At 44.9% G+C, this 22,723-nt stretch overlaps 1 protein-coding gene across 4 annotated transcripts in view; it reads left to right on the plus strand.

Annotated features, from left to right (window-relative positions):
- MCC (MCC regulator of WNT signaling pathway) overlaps window positions 1-22,723 on the plus strand; it is a 435,778-nt gene that overhangs the window by 266,752 nt on the left and 146,303 nt on the right. Inside the window, exon 1 of one of the 4 annotated variants that reach the window (XM_058724871.1) lies at window positions 10,357-10,489. The exons of the other annotated variants lie outside the window; for them this stretch is intronic. Within the exon in view, the coding sequence (XP_058580854.1) occupies window positions 10,463-10,489 (27 nt within the window). The 5' untranslated portion in view covers window positions 10,357-10,462. Of the gene's footprint in view, window positions 1-10,356; window positions 10,490-22,723 lie in introns of those variants that run through there. 4 annotated transcript variants of the gene reach the window in all.

The raw sequence follows: 22,723 nt of genomic DNA on the forward strand, positions 1-22,723 counted from the left end.
TGCGGGCTTCTCTGTGCAGATGCAAAGGGGGTTGGCCACCAGAAGATCGCCTGTCTTGGTGGCTCAGAAATTCTGAAAGGGAAGAGAGGAAATTGTATATATGTTACGAGTAGCCAGCAGTCACAAATACTATTTCTCCAGATTGGGCATCATTTAAGGTCCCGTTTAAAGTTGGCAGTGAGCAGGCGTTGTTGGTGTGGGTGAGAAAAACAGGGTGAAGGATGTTAAGTCACTGTTCTTTCATGGGCTCCATATAGTTAGTCTGGAGCTTCTATGCTACTACAAAAAGTGCAAAAATGGCCAATTTTTGTCTGTATTGGGACTGGGGGTATGGGAAATGGAGAGTATTTGGGGTGGGGGGCAATGGGGACAGAAGTCCTGAAGTCTCATCTCTCTAGGAAAGGAGGGTAGTTTTCTGGTCTTTGCCTTAAGTTTTGTCCCCAGCCTTAGACGGCAGCACTCGGTGTATATGAGGGCGTGCTGCGGGCTAGGTGGACAAGGTATGTGTGTTTGTGTGTCTCCACCACAGACACTGTAGATACATCTGAATGACTATTAATAAGTGAACATGACCCAAAAAAGGAACTATAGAGATGAATCTGTGGACCAGTTCTGTGTGTACATTGTCAATAAAGATTGAAAATTGATGGTGGCTGCAGAACACCTTACAAGGTAAACTCTGAATGACGGAACTCTCCACTGTAGGTTATGAGTCCTGGAGAATTCATTTGGGCAAATCTTGATTGAAAAAATGGCTGCTTGGACTAGACGAATCCTTTTTTTTTTTTTTTTTTTTTTTAAAGTAAGAAGTCATTTCTTCCTGAAGCTCCCTGTGCTTTCAGGTGGAAGATAGAGGTTGCTTTATTTTTTAAATTTCTTCTCCAGCTCTCCCCTTTTTCCCCCCTCTTGCAGAGCTGAACATTGAGTTCTATTCATCTCAATTTGTTCAGAGGTGTCCAAGGCAAGGAAGGCAGACAGCAGATGTTTGGTGGCTTCAGTAAATGGGGGATATTAGTAATGGAGGATAGAGGTTGTACAGGGTCAGGGAAGAAGGAAAGCTTGTTTTGGTGCAAGAAAAGTTTGCTGTTTAATTGGTTGTGTTGGCAGCCAGTAAGGATTGGGCAGGAAAGAGTGCAAAGATGAAGAGAACAGGGTGTATGTGTGTTGGGGGGGTGGGGAGTCCATTCCTTGCCCCTGTCACCTCTTTCCTGGCTGGCGTGAGTGTAGCCTGTCTGATGGCATGTTGCTTGGATGGCCCGTCAGGAAACCACTTCATTCCTGGCTCCCCTGGTCTCAGTTAGCTTGAGTGTAAAAACTTGGTTGGTTTAATCTGTCCCTCTAGCAGAATAAGACTTTCCCTTTTTAAAGAGAAAGGAATGTGTGTCTTGGGCATTAATGAACCTCTATTAAACTAACCTTCCTGCGTAATTAAATTACTCACTTTTTTTTTTTTTTTTTTTTTTTTTTTTTTGGGACAGAGAGAGACAGAGCATGAACGGGGGAGGGGCAGAGAGAGAGGGAGACACAGAATCGGAAACAGGCTCCAGGCTCCGAGCCATCAGCCCAGAGCCCGACGCGGGGCTCGAACTCACGGACCGCGAGATCGTGACCTGGCTGAAGTCGGACGCTTAACCGACTGCGCCACCCAGGCGCCCCTTAAATTACTCACTTTGAAGTGAAGGAGCACCTAAAAATGTTGAAGTATGATCCAGAATAGAGTTGAAATATTTTTTTTTCAAATTTTAATAAAAGTTCAAAAAAAAGGAGAATGTCAAAAGCATCAACTCAAATAGAAGACGTTTGTTTAACAACACTCATAACTGGGGAGAAAAACAAAAGCTAATCGGTTCTTGGATTTTGTAAGTCACCAGCAAGGAGCCACAGATGCAGTTTCATTTAACTTGGAGCTCTTGATTTATGGAGGGGCGTGGGACGCTAGATTGCAATGGGCCAGTCATTTCTAACTCTAGATCTGAGCATATGTAACGGAAGATGAATTTTGGAGGGATAGATCAGAAGCTTTTTCCCACGTGTAGTGGTTAAAATGAGAATTGAAATGTTTGATCTCAACCTGCCATACTCCAGGTGACCTGTCAATGACCCAGTGCAGAAAATTAGCCTCCCATCAACTGCATGGTCAAGTTGGTTTGTGTTGAAGAAATGCAAATATATTTAAAGATTGAACCTGATAAAAGTCATCTCCCTCTCCTGGGTTTATGGAGGACAGCGCTAGTTCCCCGCCAGCTAAGAGGTCTTCATACCTCACCCCTGGACACATCTGACACATCCAGATAGCTCTGGGGGTGCTGGCTAGCTTCACACCCCTTCATTGCTCTGTCTTTGAAATTCTGCTTTGTTTCTGGGAATTGACCTTCTTGCTGATGAGGTTGGATAGATTTTTTTTTTCTTAAGTTTTATCTAAAATTACTGTATATTTGAAATAAGTAAGGGGCTTTCTGTGTCAGCTCAGTCTGCTTTATAGACCCAATGTCTAAACTTAAGTGGGCTGGGAAGTTGAAGATGGTAGAACATTTCTCTAAGTTGAACCAGTAAGTGTTAGTGTTGGAAGGAACCCTGTTAGCCCCTCCTTTGTACAGTGTTCTAGTGGGGAGTGGATCTGTGGACATGTAGGCAGTGATGTATTCTTAGAACAAGTGGTTCCACTGTGAAGTTGTCATCTTGACACACGGCTGCTTTCCTATGCGCTTCTCTGGATGGCTTTCTTTGAACAAGACGCCCCTTCCTATTCTGTTGCTTCCACCAAGGCTATATTTGTATGAGATCACCTTTCCTTCATATATTCAGGTTCATGGTGTTTATTACCCATAGTCCATGCATTTATGATGGCATTCCAGCTCCCTTTTATTCTTTCCTATTGGGTTTGAATCCCCTGTTATTCTATCTTCCTTCCTTCCTTCCTTCCTTCCTTCCTTCCTTCCTTCCTTCCTTCCTTCCTTCCTTCCTTCCTTCCTTCCTTCCTTCCTCTGTAGCTAGGTTTTAAGTTTCACCTAAGCGTCTTTCTCCACTTCCCATATTTCACATTAAAATTTGTTCACTGGGTCAGTTTGTCATTGCAAAATTCTTTTCACTCAAGCTTGGGAGGTACCCTTTTTCCCCGTTAGGGGTCTTTATTCTAGTGCCTTATATATTGCCTAAAATATAAAAATCCTGTTGGGCATCATCACAAATGTTGTTACAATCCATGTCCACTTTATCTTTGAAAATCAATGACCTTCACCTGAAAGAAGCCAGGAAAATACCTCCCTTTGGTTTCAGGACTGTCCTCAGAAAGTTCAGGAAGTTTTAATGGTTGTTCCTGCATAAAAAAGCAGATGAGGAGAAGAGAGGGTGGGATCAGCATTGGCAAGGTGTCGCATCCTTCTCTGTACCATTTATCATTTTCTTCAGGAAGTCTGCACCTTTGGGGAGTAATGATGTCATCCATGAGGGTCTCCAGCAGCTTCCCCCTCTTCCCCTGCAGTGGCCCTAAGACTCCTTTGTGCTCCATGGATGCAATCCCTGCTGCCAGGCTGGGGCTTCCCTGCTTAACCCGTAGCCTGTTTGTGACTTGTGTTAGATAATGAATCCTTTCAGGAGTCTGAAAGCTGCAAACCTTCCTCCCAGAGGAAATACACACATGTTCAATTTGTGTCCAGTTTCAGGGGATTTGGCAGATCCTGACTAAGGTGTGTGAACTCCAGGTGAAGGATCCTTTGCATAAGCCATACACATGGTGGCTTTGAAACTTGGCAATTTATTTTTACTACAGTCTGTGTTACAGATCGTCTGATCTGCATGTTGTGTGGTTTCGTTTATTATTTACTTTCAGCCCCGGGTACACAGAATAGGGCTAATCATAGTTCATGTCGTCCTCTTTACTGGTCCACACAGGGCCCTCTTGCATCACTTTTACTTCTGTGTAACAACTAACACTTGTGAGCCCACCCCCAGCTCAGAAACTAAAACCTGACCGTATTTACCTCCACCTGTGTCGTCCTACCAACCCAAGCCAGTGTCACCTCTCTCCTGAATCTTACACCAATTGTTGACTTGCTTTCTTCAGAAATAATTTTGTCACGTATGTACATTTCTAAAGGGTCAGCAGGGATACAGTTTTAGTTCCTAATTCCTCTCAAGAAACCTAGGAGTTCTTTGAGGTTTTTTATTATAATATTTTGAATATATTTAAATTTTTAAAAGAATTTAAGTATTATATACTTTAATATTTATTTTAAAATACCCGAGCACCTACTAGGTGTTAGATACTGAACAGCAGGGGAAGGTGGAAGAAGATGCCAAAACCCTTTACGCTCAAATAATTACACCAGCAGAGACACAAACAAATTGAATCACCTTCTCTGGGTGATACCATTTCTGTATGGTAAGAGACCCGTTTTAAGTCAGATGTACACATATTATGAACAAGGAAACCCACAGTGCCCCTACTTCCCTTGGGTCTGAACCTGTATCGGCTCACGGTGCAGCCAGCAGCCCCCACTTTCCTCCTTAGACCTGTGCTGTGCCGCCAACTCACACGGCATTTGGTGATGCGCCTTCCTCTTCTCACATGACTCTCCTTCCCACCTCGGTTTACGGAAGGCAGCATAGTGTGGTATGAAGACCACAGGACTCAGTATCTGTGGCCTTGGGTTCAGGCCCTGACTTCCCAGGTGGTCTGTGTTGAGCAGATTACTTAGTGCCCTCTCCTGTCTTCCCTTGAGGGCAAAGCGACGATGGTGATAACTCCCTCATAAGGTGCTGTGAGGATTGAATGACCCAAATGCCCATATTTCATTAGTCCATGAAATAAAGTGCTTTAGTACATAGTATTCAGTAAGTTCTCAATATTTGATGCCACTTCTAATTGGTTTGGGCTGCCATGGCCCAAGAAATAGGAAGTGAAAATGAAAGAGATGGGTTCTGTCACCTGTAGTCTGAGATATCAGACTTCCTGGGTGCTAGAAGGGGTCTAATAAGAGCTTCTTTTAGTAAGAAAGGAGCCTGTCAGGGTGACCTCTGGCCCAGGACAACGTTTCTCACTTCAAAAAGTCTAAAGTCCTGTTTCCATGCTATTAACACATGCTGCCATTTCCTGTTCCTGTTACTACACAGACATGTTATGTGTTCAGAACTAAGGTTCAAGCTTTCTGAGGGCAAAGACTGTGTCTTTTATTGTCCATGTTACATGCAAGATGACACCCTTAATAAGTAGTTGGAAAGAAAATCAGTAGAGGTTCTAGATCACTGGACCCGTTGAAACCTGGAGCCCTAGACATGCTTCTATTTACCCACAGATTAAAAAAAAATTTTTTTTAATGTTCATTTATTTTTGAGAGAGACAGAGACAGAACATGAGTAGGGTAGGGGCAGAGAGAGAGGGAGACACAGAATCCTAAGCAGGCTCCAGGCCCTGAGCTGTCAGCACAGAGCCCTACGTGGGGCTCGAACTCACAGACCGCGAGATCATGGCCTGAGCCGAAGTCGGATGCCCAACTGACTGAGCCACCCAGGCTCCCCCACAGATTTTTTTTTTTTTTATTAGCATTGGGAAATAGCCCTTTCACATCAAAATATTTTATTTAAAAATCCAGATTTTTGGATTTTCTTAAAAAATTGTCTAGCAACATGGGGTCCACGTTCCCATCTGGCAATGAATGCTGGTGTTGAGAAGCACATGCCCAGTAGTAAGCAGGGCATGCCTGTCCAGTTTGTCACGGACGCCCCTGCTCCATCACGTTCACCCAGCCTGCTTCCCTCGTGTCTCATCTGTCTGTCCTCCTGGGAATGGAGTTTGTTGCCTGTCCGCAGAGTGTTATGAGAGCCTGATACCAGGAAGGAGGGTGAGTCGTCCATTCAGTGCTGCTTCTAAGACCTGGCACTGGGTCCTGGGGGAGGGCGAAGGAGATGGGAATGAAGAACAGGATTAGTTCATGTATATCACCGATAGGTATACCCATAGTAGGACAGTGGTCCACGTTTGGGTGCGACCACTGTAGAAGGTGACAGGTGCCAGGTGAGTGGTGGAAACAGAATTGAACGGAGTGGTGTGTATTTTGCCTGAGCTGCTTGGGGGGGGGGGTGGTCTCAGGAATGAGACTGCTCTTGAGGGATAATATTTCAACATCTAGAGGGGAAAATGGCCTTCTCCCTGGAGGGAGTGACGTATGCAGGAAAAAACAGCTGTGACATGACCAGTTTGACCCACACATGGAGGAGCAGAGGGAGCTGGAAAGGGAGGAGGGGTCAGACAAGGGACCTTGAAGGCCAGACAGTGGCATTTGGAAATAGGCACTAGGAAGCTGCCAGAGATTTTTGAGAGTATTGTGATCAAAGGAGCTTGAGAAATGAACATTGATTCTTTTCAACTGCCAGCAAACATCGCAGGGGCAGAAATGGCTGTTAACATGTTTGCCTGACTGGCCCTTGTACCCTCTATTCCTGCTTTTTCTTGAAAACCATGTCTTCACGCGGTGCTCCAATGATGTGGGAAGGGTCCCGTTTCCTTCCGGCCTGTGGCTTCTTTCAGGTTGGCAGAGCCCCAGTGACCCCAGGCCCAGAGACAAGTGATAAATTTCACATGCAGTTTTAAGTACATCAAAGGGGGGTGGTGATAATTGGAAAGGAGTTTACCTGTCTCTAATAAAGAGATTGGAAAGATGTTTGGGGCTGCTCTAGGTGATGTCACGCCTATTCGGACAGTTGTCTGTGTCTGGCTCCAACCAGACTGTGGGTTCCGTTCTCTAAGTGGGACTAGTTGGGATCTGATGGTTATAATCCGCTGCCTGACGGCAAGTGCTGACTGAGATGCTCTGTCTTCTCCAGTGATGGTGAGAAGTGCCGCAGCTGAGTAATTACTGATTGACATCCGCACGAGTCTGCCGCTGTCCTCACGCCAAATGACACCCACCTGCCATGTTGGAGCTGGCTTATTCTGCTCCCGTTGATGAATGCTTGGCTGTGTCTAGTCCATTCTGTGCCCTCAGAAAGCCTATGGTGCAGTCGCCATTAGAAACGCATACAGATGCTTCTTAGCTGGGATGATCTGGTTTCACTCGGAGTTAACGTCACTGCTTCCAGAGATGACACTGCCAGCCTGGCTGGAGTGTCCCCACAGAAAGCACAGAAGTGAGGCCTGCCCTTGGAGCTGCAGGGGTGCACTCTCCTTTGTTGACTTGGTGACACTTTGAGGTTTGGTTTATTTTGTTGGCTTTTTGCACTGCATCTAAATTCGTTTCACAACGGGTCCTTGAGAAATGATTGTTGATAAAGGAATTCAAGATTGCAGAGCTCTTCCTTGTGAGCGGAGTGGCGATCACATAGCAACCATGTGGCATCAGGAGGCCTTTCAAATCGTGTCCAGTTATTTTCTCTTCTATGGGGCTCTGCTGGACTTGTTTAACCCATTTATTCAACGTAAGTGTCTTGAGTGTGTTTTGTGTGCACTAAGCATCAGGCAAAGCTGTGGAGGTGTCAAAGTGAGTAACAGACAAGTTAACACCATGCATGCGTGCTGGGTGCCCTGATTGCTGTGACAGATGATAGGCAGAATCATTGACTTGTCAGGTGCAACCATTTCTTTTTCCCTTAGCCATAAAACTAGAAATGTGATGGTTGTCACTTCATGTGCTTGGGTTACAAAGTGAGTTCTCTGGACGCTGGTTAATTTTACCAAAGTGCTATTTCTGTAGTTTGTGCAACTGCCACCAGGTGCCCAGTGGTACCTGCAGACATGGGGTAGAAGCGACAAGTGGATGATCACCAGGTGTGAGTAACCAGGGGGGAAAACAGGAATAGCCCGCCGAACGTGCTTTCATAGAAAAATAGCACATATTACCTAAGTGATGCTTTGGTTAATCATTCTTAGGAAACAAACAAATGAGAGGAGGAATCCTTAGGTGTACAGCATTCATTGAGGAAAATCCCAGGTGGTCTGTAGACAGAGGTGTACAAATTGGCCCCACAAACAGATGGAGATGCACATGTGTGTGTGATTGAAGAGCATAGGCTCCTGGACAGTGGATCCTAAGCTATTAAGTGGTTTCCTATAAGAAGCAGAATTTACTCTTACTTTCCCCATCTCTGTGGTGTTTGTATTTGTAACAATGCATAAAATACGTGCAGATGCATGCACACATACACGAGTACTAAACTGGCTGGATATGGAAGGAATTTCTAGGCTTAAAATTAGTGGGAGAAATAACAAAAGACTAGATCGATAGGATTTGACAACAAACGTGTTACTTTTGTGGAAAGAATTTAGATAAACTAGAGAAAATATTTCCAACAAATCTACTTTACCATCCTCAAAGAGCTTAATACAGTAAAAACATCTGGTAGGCTGAATAGAACGTGCACCCCACTAACCATGTCCGCATCTTAATCCCCAGAATTTGCGAATAGGTTACCTTACAGGATAAAAGTGACTTGGTATATGTGATTAAGAATCTTGAGATAGAAGTGTCATCCTGGATCACCAAGTGGCCCTAATATAATCAAAAGGAGCTTTTATAACAGGACGCAGGAAGATGGGAAGTGGGAAGAGAGAGATGTGATGAGGAAAGCAGAGGGTCAGAGAGCAATTTGAAGAACGAGGCTGCTGGCTTTGAAGATGGAAGAAGGGACCTCAGGCCAAGGAATGCCAGCAGCCAGTAGAAGCTGGGAGAGGAGAGGAGAGGAGGGGACTCTCCTTTAGAGGTTCTGGAAGGAGCCCAGACCTACTGACACCTGGATTTTGGCCTAGTGAAACCATTTCAGACTCATGACCACTAGAACTGTAAGGTAGTAAATGTGTGTTGTTTAAAGCCACTAATTTCGTAGTAATTGGTTACAGCAGCAACAGGAAACTAAGAATCTGAATGGATGAGAAACTTCCCTAATGATGTCTGCTGTCACTCAGCAAGTGCTTCTGTGTCCAGGCTATGTCGTGTGTCATCTCTGAGTCCTCACAAACCTATGGGGAAGGTGGTGTAACTCTCCTTTTTGCAAATAAGTTCTGTATAAGGCTTAAATTGTATGTCACACTGGGACGCCTGGGTGGCTCCGTCGGTTGAGTGTCCGACTTCGGCTCAGGTCATGATCTCGCAGTCTGTGAGTTCGAGCCCCGCGTTGGGCTCTGTGCTGACAGCTCAGAGCCTGGAGCCTGCTTTGGATTCTGTGTCTCCCTCTCTATCTGCCCCTCCCCAGCTCATGCTCTGTCTCTTTGTCAAAAATAAATAAAGATTAAAAAAAAATTTTTTTTTAATAAAAAAAAAAAGTCTTATGTCACAATTGTTAGTGCCAGAGCTAGGATTCTCTCTGGCCCGCATGACCCCAAAGCCCATGCATATGTATGTGTCTTTAACCCTTACTTCTTAGAAGTACATGCAAAGGACACATGTTAAATTGTAAGCAGTAGTTGGGGTTACAAGTGATATTTTCTGCTTATGGTGTTTTTTGCTTTTTTAATTTACACATTCGTTACAGAGAATATATAATCTTATGTTCAAGAGGAGGGGAAAACACTGTTAGTAGAATACTGGTACCTTGCCTCTTAGGGTTTATCGTCCCTGACAATAAAGTCTCCCAGAGAATGTTTCTCTTCTGGATCAGAAGCCCTCTCCAAGGTGGGTCTCAAAGGGCGCTCTGATCTAAGAGTGTGGCCTTATCAAAACATCTCCAGGTTTTGTCTTTGATGACTCTCAGGTGTGGGGTCATGTCCGGGGCCAGGTGAGGAGCACAGATGGTGGGACACATGGCTCCAGGCACAGGCAACATGGGATGTGTGCCACTGGGCACTTTAGTTGTGTCACTTTAACTGTCACATAAAACAAAATCTCAAAAAAAAGTTACCCCATCCTCAGCTCCATGACCTTGCTTCCTTTCTCTTCTCCCTCATGCACACAGAGGTGTAGTTCAAGGAAAAGTGCTGCTGAAGATAGGGAGGAACTCTCTACCGGCATCACCATGAGACCAGGGAGCCCCCGTGGTTGTCCTCTTCCCTCTCCGTGGGCCCCACTCTCCCCTGTCTGCTGACCTTCCTTTGTTCAGCTGAGGGCGACAGGCTGGCTGTGGGGACACAGGCCCAGCAGGAAGACTGTCTGGGTGCTGCCTGGGTGCCATGACGTCATGCTCGAGAACGCCCCCATTTCCCCACAGTGCGGTCTGGAACATGGTCGCCCCAGGACCACAATGCTTCTGCACAGGCCAGGGCCAGAAGAAGAGGTTAAAAAAGAGCAGGGACACCCTGCTCCTCTGAAGGGGTAGAAGGGGAGGAGAGTGGCAGAAACAAAGCCCAGTGGGTCTGGAATGTGGAGACTGCAAGGCTGAGCGGATGGAGGATGGGATGGACACCTCAAGGAGTTCTCAAAACCCAAGAGGCCAGGAGAGCTAGGGTCAGAAAAATGTGTGGCCAGTCTGCTGTGGAGGCTGATAGGGGCACACCACCCTTCTTAACTCTCCCACCTCTGACTCGTGTCACGTCTGGATGGCAAGAAATCAGGAGCATGTACAGGTAAACAGCCTCTAGCTTCTGCTCAGAGACCTTTGGGAACCTATATGCAGTGTGGCAGATAATTCCAAATGGGGGTGACCGTAGTTTTTGTATTTGATGATTTCTGTTGTTGTAAAACTCTGTTCATATGATCTGGAGGCCCTGGTCCTGCAGGCTGGCCTCTCAGGTCCTGGTGTTCTGAATCCTGCCTGCTGTGTGTGGGCCTCCCCGCTCCCACCCCCAGCTCTGACCTTCCCTTCATCTCCCTCTCCCACCTACTTCAGGGTACTTCTGTTTGGCCCTAAGCACAGTTGTGGATGTGGTGAGGGGGCTTGTTTCTTGTTTTCAAGGGGCATTTCTGTTTCTGTTCTGAAACTTGAAGATGTTTTTTTTCATTGTCTCTCAGAATGAGGCATATGCTTGGAACAAGCAGTCAGCTCTGAGGGTGTGTTCTCACATTGCCTTTGACTCTGCCATGGGGTCCCTTGGCACACAGCCTCTTTGCGTCTCTAGATGCTGTAGTTCTCGACCAGTAACCTATTTCTGTATTGTACCAGCTCCTGCTTTCACCCCACTACACCCTAAGTTTTGTGGTGGTTTTGTCTGTTTGTTGAGTTTTATCAGAAGGGAGAGCTCATACTGACCACCTCTGCATTCTTCAGCTGTGATTCTGGGGTAAGATCCCTCCCTGCAGTGGGGATCTTCTGTGTTTTGATTCAGAACCCTTTCTTTTTTTAAGTTTATTTATTTATTCTGAGAGAGAGAGAGAGAGGGAGAGAGGGAGGGAGGGAGAGAACCCCAAGGAGGCTCTGCACCATCAGCAGGGAGCCCAATGTGGGGCTCGGACTCAAACCGTGAGATCATAACCTGAGCCGAAATCAAGGGTTGATGCTTAACCAGCCGAGCCACCCGGGCACCTGCTCCAGAACATTTCTCCTCTGTGTTCCAAGGGTGTCCTTGTCTTGTGGGGTGCATCACTTGAAGTTCTCCCACCTTGGAGAATTCTGATAGCCTTCCTTTTCTGCCAGATTTTGCCCTTGCCAGGTAGGCCAAGCAGCCTGGATCTGGGAAGGCACAATTAGCGGTCACCTGTTGGTTCTCATGGAAATGGAGACCAAGCAGCTAGTCAAAGCCTTTGGGACTTGGAGCAGCCTTGCAAATGCAAGCGGAAGACTGCTAGCCCTCTCACCTCTTGTCACCTGACCTGTAAGCTGTGGAGCTAGACCACTTTACAACAACAGTTTGGCCAAATTGTTAGAACAGCTCTCAGGGCAGGAAATAGGGAATGCCATAGGCACTTGGACACCTGATTGGATGCTAATGGAAGACCCTGGGTGGAGGAGTGGTGGGGTGCTGCTGCAAGGTGGCTAGACTGGATACAGCTGACTGTTCAGGCCAGGGTCTCCAGAGGCTAGTGCTGCCATATTGGTAACCCAAGCAAAGAAGGAACCCTGGGGTCCCTCCTGCGGGAAACATTCTACAGCTGTGGCGGTTATAGGTCTTCCTCTTTCTGTGTGACTGTCTAATTAAGATCGTGGCTGATGAATAGTAAGCAGCTAGCCTTGTAAAGCTTAATTTGGTAGTCCCATCCATGTCCTTGAACACAAAGTACTTGTCTTTTCAAAGCTGAAACTGTGATTCTACCAAACTCTGATCACTGCCTCAGCACTTGGAGGCTCTTGTTTGCTCAGTGGGTTTGTACTCACTCTTGATTTATTCTCTGTTGTGCAGCATGATTACAGAGGGATATGTGAAGCAGTGTGGTCTAGTGGTAGATGGGGGAGCTTGGAGTCACCCGATTCCTGGCTGTGCTTTAGCAAATCACGGATTCTAGAGGGTCAGTCCAGTTAAGTTTTCAGAGTCTGTTTTACCACCTGTAAAATGGGCTTATACCTGAAGGACAGGCTTTTACTTAGAGACTTTTTTGATGATGATGATAGCAACTGACATTAATTGAGAACTTGCTTTGTGCCAGGGATATTGTATTAGTTGCTTTAAGTACATTGTATGACCATAATAATGCCTCTGAGGAAGATGCTATTTTTATACCCACCATGTATGCTACATGCCAGAAAACCAAAGTTTAGTGAGTCCAAGGAACTTTACTGACGTCGCATGAGCAACAAATGGTAGAGCCAGAATTCAAAGCCATGATTCTGATTCAAAAGCTCAGATTCCTCATCACATTGAGATGTGAACGGTGTAAATATTAAAGGAGGGTTTCAACACCCACTTATCAAAAATTAAACTCCAATTATATGATTTGTATTAGGCTGAGAAGCAGTAGCCACTCTCATGCAGTGCTTATGGGAGTGTAAATTGTTACCACCATTTAGAAAAGCATTTGGCGGGGAGCCTGGGTGGCTCAGTTGGTTAAGTGTCCAACTTTTGATTTTGGCTCAGGTCGTGATCTCACGGGACCAACCCCCCACATAAGGCTCTAGGCTGATAGCGAGGAGCCTACTTGGGATTCTCTCTCTTCTCTCCCCTCTCTCCCCTCTGTCCCCTCTGTCCCCTCTGTCCCCTCTCTCCCCTCTCTGACCCTCCCCTGCACTCCCGTGCACACACACGTGTGTGCTCTCTCTCAAAATAAATAATAAAGTTAAAAAAAATGAAAAACATTTGTGCAGCTTTCCAGAAAACTGAAGGTAGTCTAACAGATCTGCTTCTGGGTGTATCTGGGAGATGCTCCTTCATGAGCACAAGGAGACAAGTAGAGAACACTACATCACCATGCTGTTCATATCAGTAAACAAATGAAGGGCACTGAAACTTCCAGCTTGACAAATCATGGAATCACCATATGATGAAATACCATATGGCACTTGAAATGAGCACTTTCTGAAGATTGTAGATAGGGAAAAGGAAGCAGTTAAAATGAATACTGGTGATGAGGGAGTGGTGTCATGTTGAAGACTGTATAAGAGAACGCCATGTATAATATTTAGAGCAAGATAAACAATTTTAGAAATTTATGGAAAGATGTGTTATATGAAAACCTGGGAGGGTAGGTTGGCTCCAGCTTCGGTGGGGTAGCTGTCTTTGAGGTAGAGAATGGGATCGAGGACGGGCACAAAAGAGGGCTTCAATGTGTAGCTGTAACATACTTCCTTTCAAAAACTCTGGAAGCAAATATGACCAAAGATTGACGTTTATTAAACTGAGGTAGTCAATACATAGTACAACTCTCTACTTTTGTGTATGTTCTAAATATTTTCTGATAAAATACAGTGAGACGACACTCAGGGGACTTTTCCTTTGGAATTCCTCACAAAGATTGTCACGCGTTCTTGCTGTGACCTTTTCTTCATAGCTACACATCTTCATCCTTTGGATTATTTTAAAAGTAAAGGGCAATTGGCATTGAATGTGAGTGAGGTAGATAATAAATCAGGAGAATGCTGTTTTTTAATTAAGAATTTGGTGTGGCAGTCAGGGAGAGAGTAAGTGTCTGAGTGGCAGCAGCATTGAGAAAGCAAGTGCCTGTCCTCCGGAGCAGACTTCTCAGGACAGAATGCAACCACATCAATGTGTAAGTTAGGCCTACTTGTTAATAGGTCATCCTTGTTACTGACCTGCCTCACAGCCAGTCTGATATGTTTTCCAATGGACCCTCGTGGTCTGTCTCTGCTCCTGTCACCGGGTCCTTCAGGCCATTCTTTTCTAAGTGTAAAATTAAGCTAGAACTTCAAAGGTTCTGTCTCCTGTCCTGTGAAATCAGGGGATGTCCTATAGTGAGTCCCTCCACCAGAGCCATACTCCAGGGCCCAGTAGACTGTTGGTCACCATATAGGAGGTCAGCCTCTTCCAGACAGGACATGAGAGCAAGTTAAGGGCTGTGGCTGGCAGTGGGCTCAGGGTGGATACACTGGATTATTCTTGAACTGTGGTTAGAAGCCTTTGGAAGCAAGCAGTGGGCAAGTCAAGTCTGAGGTGTTAGGGATTCTGTCCAGGCACATCTTCTGGATGCGTTCCAGTGATTGCTTTCACAGGGCTGGGTAGACAGACATCCTGACTCTTGAAGGTGAAACTGTCTCTAGGCTTTGCAGTCAGAAAATCTGTTGTACAAAGTTCTACTTTGTCCTGTGGGGTAACAAGCATTTCTCTTCTCACACTTACTTATTTAAAATTTTATAAATGTTTGTTTATTTTTGAGAGACAAAGCACGAGGTGGGGAGGGGCAGAGAGAGAGGGAGACACAGAATCTGAAGCAGGCTCCAGGCTCTGAGCTGTCAGCACAGAGTCTGACAAAGGGCTCAAACCCACAAACCACGAGATCATGATCTGAGCCTAAGTGAGACGCTTAACCGACTGAGCCACCTAGGCACCCCTCACACTTACTTATTTAGTATCCATTTCTCATCCATGCTATCTAATACTGGCTTTTGATATTCTTTTGTTTTAATAGTTCATTGAACTCAGTTTACCTAAGTAAAAAGTATGGCTTTGGAGTCAGGTATTTTGATTCCTGGCTCTGCCACTGACCCAGCTTTGCAACCTTGGGCACGTTATTCAGCCTCTATTAACTCACACTTAGGAGGATATCAATAGCACCTTCTTCAAAGGGCCATTGTGATGATTGAATGATCCGATGAGTGTGTAATACCTTGCACATGACATTATGACATTCAGGTTAAATGTTGAACAGCATCTTCCTACCTTACTCTGATTAACCATGTGTGTGCCCTCAATCTTGATTTCCCTCTCCTCACCTCTGTGCTATTGGGCTGTTTGTAATACATCCATACTTAATGATCATGTAAACATAAAGCCTTCAGCCTCTTGTTCAAATTTATTTATTAAATAATAGAAACTTTGCTGCCTGCAGTCACTGTGGCTGTCCTTTTGAAACTAAATTTGGACTACAAGGTATTCTATGGCAGAACACATGATTTTGTGTTTCTTGGTTACCTGTTTGATGAAGATGCTAGAATAATTTGAATCTTTTTTTTTTTTTTTTTTTTGCCTCCTTTTGGTAATCAAAAGAAATTTCGTTTGTCAGCTGGTTCTTGTCTTTTTCGTGAAGCTTAACAATATCCCATCGTGGCTGCGATGAATTTATAATGGAAAAATGGGGCATCCAGAAACAACCAGAGGCTTGCCTGTAACATGGACAAGCTGGCTCTGATATCAACTATATCTGTTATTTCAATTCCCATCTGAGATCTCCGCCTCCTTAATTCTAAATCTTGCATGACCCCTTTTACATCCCCTTTGCAAACCCCTGGGAATGAGAGAGGCTTCTTGATGGCGTGGTTTACTTGATTCTACTTCTCCATCTCTAGAATGGTAATGGGATCATGCTCCAGCAGGCCCGTGCACCAGACTTGTTTATGCCCCTGTCGTTACATATTTGTCCTTCAATTTGTTCTGAGTATGTAATAGAACTGTGAGGAGCTTGGCTTATAATGTGGGGTCTGGCTAACCTGGTGTGGCTCACATTTGTGAGAAGTTACCTCTTGGGGAAAGAGTTTAGTTTTTTCTGTTTTCATCATGAGTGTACACATTTGCTTTTGTTGGTGTGTTTCATCACAACATTCTCTACCAGACTAAATGATACTTACAGGTTGATTGGGAGCTTGCTGAGTGTTTGCACAGCCAGCATAGACTCTAAATGATGTAGTAATGAAATGGCATTCAGGGGTGTGTCATAGTAAACTATGAATATCTATTTTAGGAATTGTGTTGAAGACACACAACAGGGACTAGACTCTTTGCCCTTAAATAAGGCAGGCTTAGAAACTGCCCTCCTTGCAGGAAGCAAGAGTGCAGACGGTGCTGACCTTCCAAAGGATTCATGACTTGAAAGTTCTTCAACATCTCAGGGCTAATAGAGGTTTTTTCTTGAAAGTGCATATGTGCTTTACTTTGTTCTTTAATATATCCACACCAATCTTAATTTTTATTTTATTTTATTTATTTATTTTTTTTAACGTTTATTTATTTTTGAGACAGAGAGAGACAGAGCATGAACGGGGGAGGGTCAGAGAGAGGGAGACACAGAATCTCAAGCAGGTTCCAGGCTCTGAGCTGTCAGCACAGAGCCCGACGCGGGGCTCGAACCCACGGACCGCAAGATCATGACCTGAGCTGAAGTCGGCCGCTTAACCGACTGAGCCACCCAGGCGCCCCTTAATTTTTTTTTTTAAGTTCTGGTTAAATCAAGTACAGTGTTGCTGTAGGGCAGCCTTCCACAAACCCAAATGCCAAGCAGGTAGGCTAAATCAATGAAGTGGGCTTTAGAAGGTTTATTTGTTTTTGTCTAAAAGATGGTGTTAATTATGGAGAACCGTGGTCAAGAGGGAAAGCTGTCTTCACTTCATGTCCATTGTCACCACGCCTGTTGCAGGCCCTGGGTTACTAGAGTTCAGGTCATTTAAAGAAATCCACAGGTTTTCATGTTAAATCCATTAATATTTAAGAGAGGCTTAAATAAGGAAGACTGTGCACACCAAACACAATGTACCTGAATGGCCAGCTTATAACTCCTCTTCCCCCTAGAGCCATATATGCTGTGGCTTCAAGTGCCTACTGACATGCACCCTGTAACCCACAGTGGGGTCCCCCCAGTGTGAGAAGTACAGCCTCTGAGCCAGGGAGACCAAGCAGATGTGGTCAGAGCCCTAGTAACCTGAGAGGATCATTGTAGCACAGGGGTGTGCTGGGACCTCTGGGAACCCCAGGGGACCCTTAACCCTGCTTTAGCAGTAGCTCTGATTCAATCCTATGTATTGGGTTTATGTATCACCCCCTCCCTCCAACATACATGCCCCATTCCTCCACTAAAAAAAAAAAAAAAATCCCCACAAACTTCCTCATATCACCCATTTCCAAATCTCAGGGTGCTGGTGCCTCTCATTTGAATGCACGCTTATTTACTCTTCCTTCTTGAGTCAAGGATTCCAGAAATGAACTCATCTGACCAGTGTGGGGTGGGGAGGAATTAACTCCTTCTTCATAGTCCCCACACAGCCTCTGTTACCGTGTCCTGAGACTGCAGAGTTCCTTGGCAGCCATGGGCACGCTTAATTCACCATGAACTTAGTATGAACTAGAATTTGTAAATCTCTTTTATATATTCTGCTACCAAGCCGTATTTCTCTCCTACAGTTGTAATAAATTATTTTAGCATGCTTGGGGATGGTAATTACTTGAGCGCCTGAAGTTGGTAAAGCTGTTTGTTCCTCTCAGCAATCCTGGGCTGCTGCTGAGTGTTTAAATATGTTTGCTTTTTAACATAATTGTCCTTCTTACTTTCTCATCAGTTGTCAGTGTGGCTGTTACTGTGTGGCTGTCTCTGGTCCTTTTTATTTGCTGCTTCTAATCTCCTAGTGTTGGGAATTCATGCATCCAGGAATTTTAGAATCATATAACCAGAGTTTCTAGAATTTCAGACAAGATAGATGGTCTCTGTGTGTGGACCCTTAGTATGGGTCAAGTATCTGAGCACAGGTTTGACGTTAATGTCTCCTTGGCTGGTCAGAGCCATTTATTTTGCTTCCCAGTTTTCAGGTCTGGGGAAGAGTTGTCCCTTCTAGGACTTCTATCTTGTCAAGTAAGACTTGACAGAACTGAGAAACTCTTCCCAAACAGCTGCCCTTCCTCACCCTCTTGTCTCTCCCAACTGCCTGGAGAGCTGGGGCCTTGTCTTGAACACCACATAGACAAGACTCGATCTTGGATGCATTCAACTTCTTAACGCCCACCCTTTCCTTATAAAGGTGAAGTTTCGACCATCATGGAAAAGCCATTTACACATGGAATGGTTAACAGCCTTCTGTGGCCTAACATTTATTCCATGGTTTTTGACCAGTGTGCTGTAGTAGATACAATGGTACATGGTCATTAGATCCTCCATGGGGTCCCCTGGGCGTCTTTGTCATCCTTCTCTCTTCTCCTTTCTTTAAAAAAAAAAAAAAAATTGTTTTTTAACGTTTATTTATTTTTGAGACAGAGAGAGACAGAACATGAACGGGGGAGGGGCAGAGAGAGAGGGAGACACAGAATCGGAAGCAGGCTCCAGGCTCTGAGCCATCAGCCCAGAGCCCAACGCAGGGCTCGAACTCATGGACCGTGAGATCGTGACCTGAGCCAAAGTCGGACGCTTAACCGACTGAGCCACCCAGGCGCCCCTCTTCTCCTTTCAATTAAAAGGTGGAGGAGATGAGATTTGAGTTTGGGGACAGAAGTTCTCAGAACAAATTTTCCTTTGACTACAGTGTATGTCTATAAGTCCTTTAAAAAAAAATTAAGATTGCCTATTTTAGAGTATAATCCTAGAATTGGAGATGTGAAGTTCAAGCCATTAGCTGTCTAGTACACTTCTGTCAATGGAATAGAGAGTTTTTACATGGAAGTTCTGCCTTTGGACAGACTCATTTGACTTATACCTGTCCATTTCTTCTTTTGATATTTTTAATAAAAACAAGCCTGGTTGACCTCTCTTCCTATAGGATTATAGAAACTGAACCACTATAGAGGAAAGCCATGTGCTGTTCCACAAATTAGCAAAGTAAAGTTTTACAAGTTGGTTTCATTTCCTTCCAACATCTCTCTGCCCAGCCCAAACAAAAAAATTAAGTTATGCCTAGAAGTTAAGGAAAACCAATTGAGTTGGTGGGAGAGTGGGTGGCAGAGAATTAGAAGCTGATGTTGTAGCTTTTTTAGACTATCTTAAGTAGAAACAAAGCTTTGGGTTAAGGACCTGAATTATCCCATTATGTTCTGCCAAAGTATTGATACTTTGTATTGCCAAGTTCATCTCAACAAATACATGGTGCTAATAAGTGGGAAAACAATCTCATAAGAGCAAACTGTAACATGAAGAGATGACAGTTCTTTGGAAGATTACTAGAAATTAAGCGCCAGCTCTCTCCTCTAATGAGCTTTGGAGCTAGGTGGAGATGGGTTTTGGCGTCAGACGTTTGGTCTGCTCACAGCTTTGTGACTTTGGATAGTTACCCTAACCTCCATGGGCTTCAGTTTGTGCAAGTGGAGAACAGAATTGGGAATTGGGAAGATAGAGGGGCGGGTGTTGGAATGTTGGAAGGGGGGAGGGTAACAAAGGAGCTGGAGTGGCAGGAGCTGGATAATGGTAGTTCTTTACCCTCCCTCCTCCCCATATCTTGTGTCAGGCAGAACATCAGAGAGTTTGGGCAATTATTCCTCACTAGTGAGGGTTTCCAGATAGTTCACGTCCCTCTGGATGGTCCGGTTTCCCTTTGGCGCTCTTAGGATGGGGTTTTTGCATGTGCGTACTTCTCCAGGCGTCTGACTAGCTCGGGGTCGATATTCTTGATATTGTGCTGGATACAATATTCCTATTAATGCAGCTAAGGTTGGATTGTCATTTGGGGCAGTTAATACAGTGTCCCCTCCAGGCTTACTTGGAACTGTGAAACCCTTGGGTGAGGCCAGGCCCCTCCTGAGGAGGGAGATGTCTGAGGGGGAAGGACACTGCTGGGTCTATGACCTTGATGTTTTAATCGGGGCTGAGGACTGACTGTGTACTCTTCTTTTCTGAGATAAGAAAGGAAAGAAGGTTTTGTTTTGTTTTTTTAACGTTTATTTATTTTTGAGACAGAGACAGAGCATGAACGGGGGAGGGGCAGAGAGAGAGGGAGACACATAATCGGAAGCAGGCTCCAGGCTCCAGGCTCCGAGCCATCAGCCCAGAGCCCGACACGGGGCTCGAACTCATGGACCGCGAGATTGTGACCTGAGCTGAAGTCGGACGCTTAACCGACTGAGCCACCCAGGTGCCCCAGGAAAGAAGGTTTTTAAAGAGTAGTTTTGTAGGTTTTCTCTAATCTGGTACCTAAAGGAAAATAGATTTGAAAGGAGTCATATATTGAAAGCATTGGAATTTAGAGATACTTATTATTAAAAAAAAAAAACAACTTTCTCTTTCTGTCATACACACACAGCTTAAACTTTTTAAACCTCCCTCCACTTTGAATCAGGAGGCTAGGGGCCTGCATTTTGGCTGCTAGAGCAGCCTCTAACCTTCTAAATCATAACAATAAGGAGCAGCTGGGGCTGCTGAGCGATCCAGAGCCCCAGCCGTGTAAGGCCATCTCCCTGCAGCTAGGTACCCAACATAAATCATAAGATGCTTTCATTTAAGCTGTTCTGCCCACCTGGACACCTTCCCCCCTCCCTCCTTCTTTATACCTGTTGAAATCCTACTTCCAGGCTTAGCCCAAAGCCCACTCTCCAATAAAATCTTCCTAAATCACCGCAGGTGGGAACTGCATGGAGTCCCCTTTGCTGTCTGATGGCAAATTATTGGGACTTGCACTGTGGCCCTATCGTAAGCCTCTGTGGTAGTGTGGACAGCACTGTTACTCGGTGTATACCTTCCTGTTGTCTAGATTGTGAGGTCCACACTGGCTAAACATGGAAGGAGTGTTGACTACCAGTCTTTGTGCTGAGAACTAGACATAGCTTAAATTTAGGTGCTCACCGTCATATGTGGAGCTGACATGTAAATACAAAACTCACTGTGATTGATATATATTGTATGGTGAAAGGAGGTAGCAAGTGCTTTAATATTGATTTATTTGTAAAGGTTTTTTATGTTTATTTATTAGGGAGAGAGAGAGAGAGAGTGAGAATGAGAATGAGTAGGGGAGGGGCAGAGAGAGAGGGAGACACAGAATGCAAAGCAGGCACCAGACTCTGAGTGGTCAGCACATAACCCAGTGTGGGGCTCGAACTCATGAACTGCGAGATCATGACCTGAGCCGAAGTCCGACGTTTAACCAACTGGGTCATCCAGGGGCCCCAAATGCTTTAATATTTAGAAGTGAGTGCCTCTCTGTAGCTTTTTGAGGTGTTCTCTTTGGAAGTTGGGGACTGTCTTATCAATCTTGACTTACATACCTAACAGAATGCCCAGTGCCTGATAGGTACCCAGAATGTGCATATTAAATGAATCACTTACCATTTAGTTAGCAGACAGCATGTGTGCCCAATTAACTGCACTAGAACAGCGGGTCTGATTTGAGTGCTCTAATAGAACAGACATGAAGAGTGCCTTTCGCATAAGCCGTTTGGTAAATGCTAATGGAATGAAGACATTTTGTATAATGTATAGAAGGCAGTTTAATCCCTCCTCTCCTATAAAAACCTCCTTAAGAGCATTTCAGTTGTGGGGAGCTCCCCTGATACAGAAACAAAACTGACGGGCAAGGAGTGACCCCAGTGAAGAAGAGCCCTGTGGCTGTTACCTTAAAAAAACACGAGAACCCTTCCAGTGGAGCCCAGAGAGCTGACACAGAGCACAATTTGGCTCTACCTGGCGGGAGCAGCAGGGCCTCTGGCTGGGTGGTTCGGGAAGAACAGATGATACAGGGAGCTGGTCCTGTGGAGAGTGCTGTGTCTGTGCGGGACTGTTACAAGCACCTGGGCAGGACAGGCACTCGGAATGTAGCAGGGGTGGCTGCAGTCACGGCTGAAGAAACTCGCTTGTCCTTCAGAATTACCAGTTTCACGATGTTTTTGGTATTTTTACGCGGTGTTGGTTTTGGAGCTGTGACTTTTACATGAGAAGAAATGAACAATCCAGGTCTAAGATCTTCATTTTGGTTTGAGATGTGCATTTTGTGGGTAACATTGGAAGCCCAACACATTGCACTTGTCAGCACTGTCACCACGTCCACTCATTCATACTCATCCTTGGACCTCACCATTTCCAGTGGGCTCATTATCCTGTGGCTGGAGAAACTGGGGCCCAGAGAATAAAGTCAGATTTGACCCTACTCTTCTGACTGCAGGGCACAGTGCTTTCTCTCCGATTATATTCCATTTTGTAGTTAGAGATGCAAGGGATTTTTGTTGGGCGCTATCAGTTTAGTCTATGGAGTTCATATATGTAACCTTTTATCTCCTTAAATACTGATTTCAGCTATTAGAAACAATACAACAGCCAAGCTAAATTCCTTTTAGAGTCTCAGTAAAAGTGTAGCTCACCAGAATCCATTTCTGAATTCTGATTCGGACATTTTAAGGCTGGCCATGGTTTTATGACAAATTGTGTTGGTCTAAAATTTGCCTGATTTGGTCTTTAAAAAGGCCCGTGTGCATCTGCGTGTATTTTGTTAGCAGTAGAACCAGGAAAACTATTTCTTGGGAATCAAGGCTTCCCATCAAAATCCACCTTTAGGAATTGTCTACATTTGGCAACTGTTTAAATTGTCTGTTTCTCGTGATTTAAGTTATCTTAAATGGGTGTTGCTAGCTCATGAAGACGTT

Source organism: Neofelis nebulosa, chromosome 1, assembly GCF_028018385.1.
Source record: "Neofelis nebulosa isolate mNeoNeb1 chromosome 1, mNeoNeb1.pri, whole genome shotgun sequence".
Lineage (NCBI taxonomy): Eukaryota > Metazoa > Chordata > Mammalia > Carnivora > Felidae > Neofelis > Neofelis nebulosa.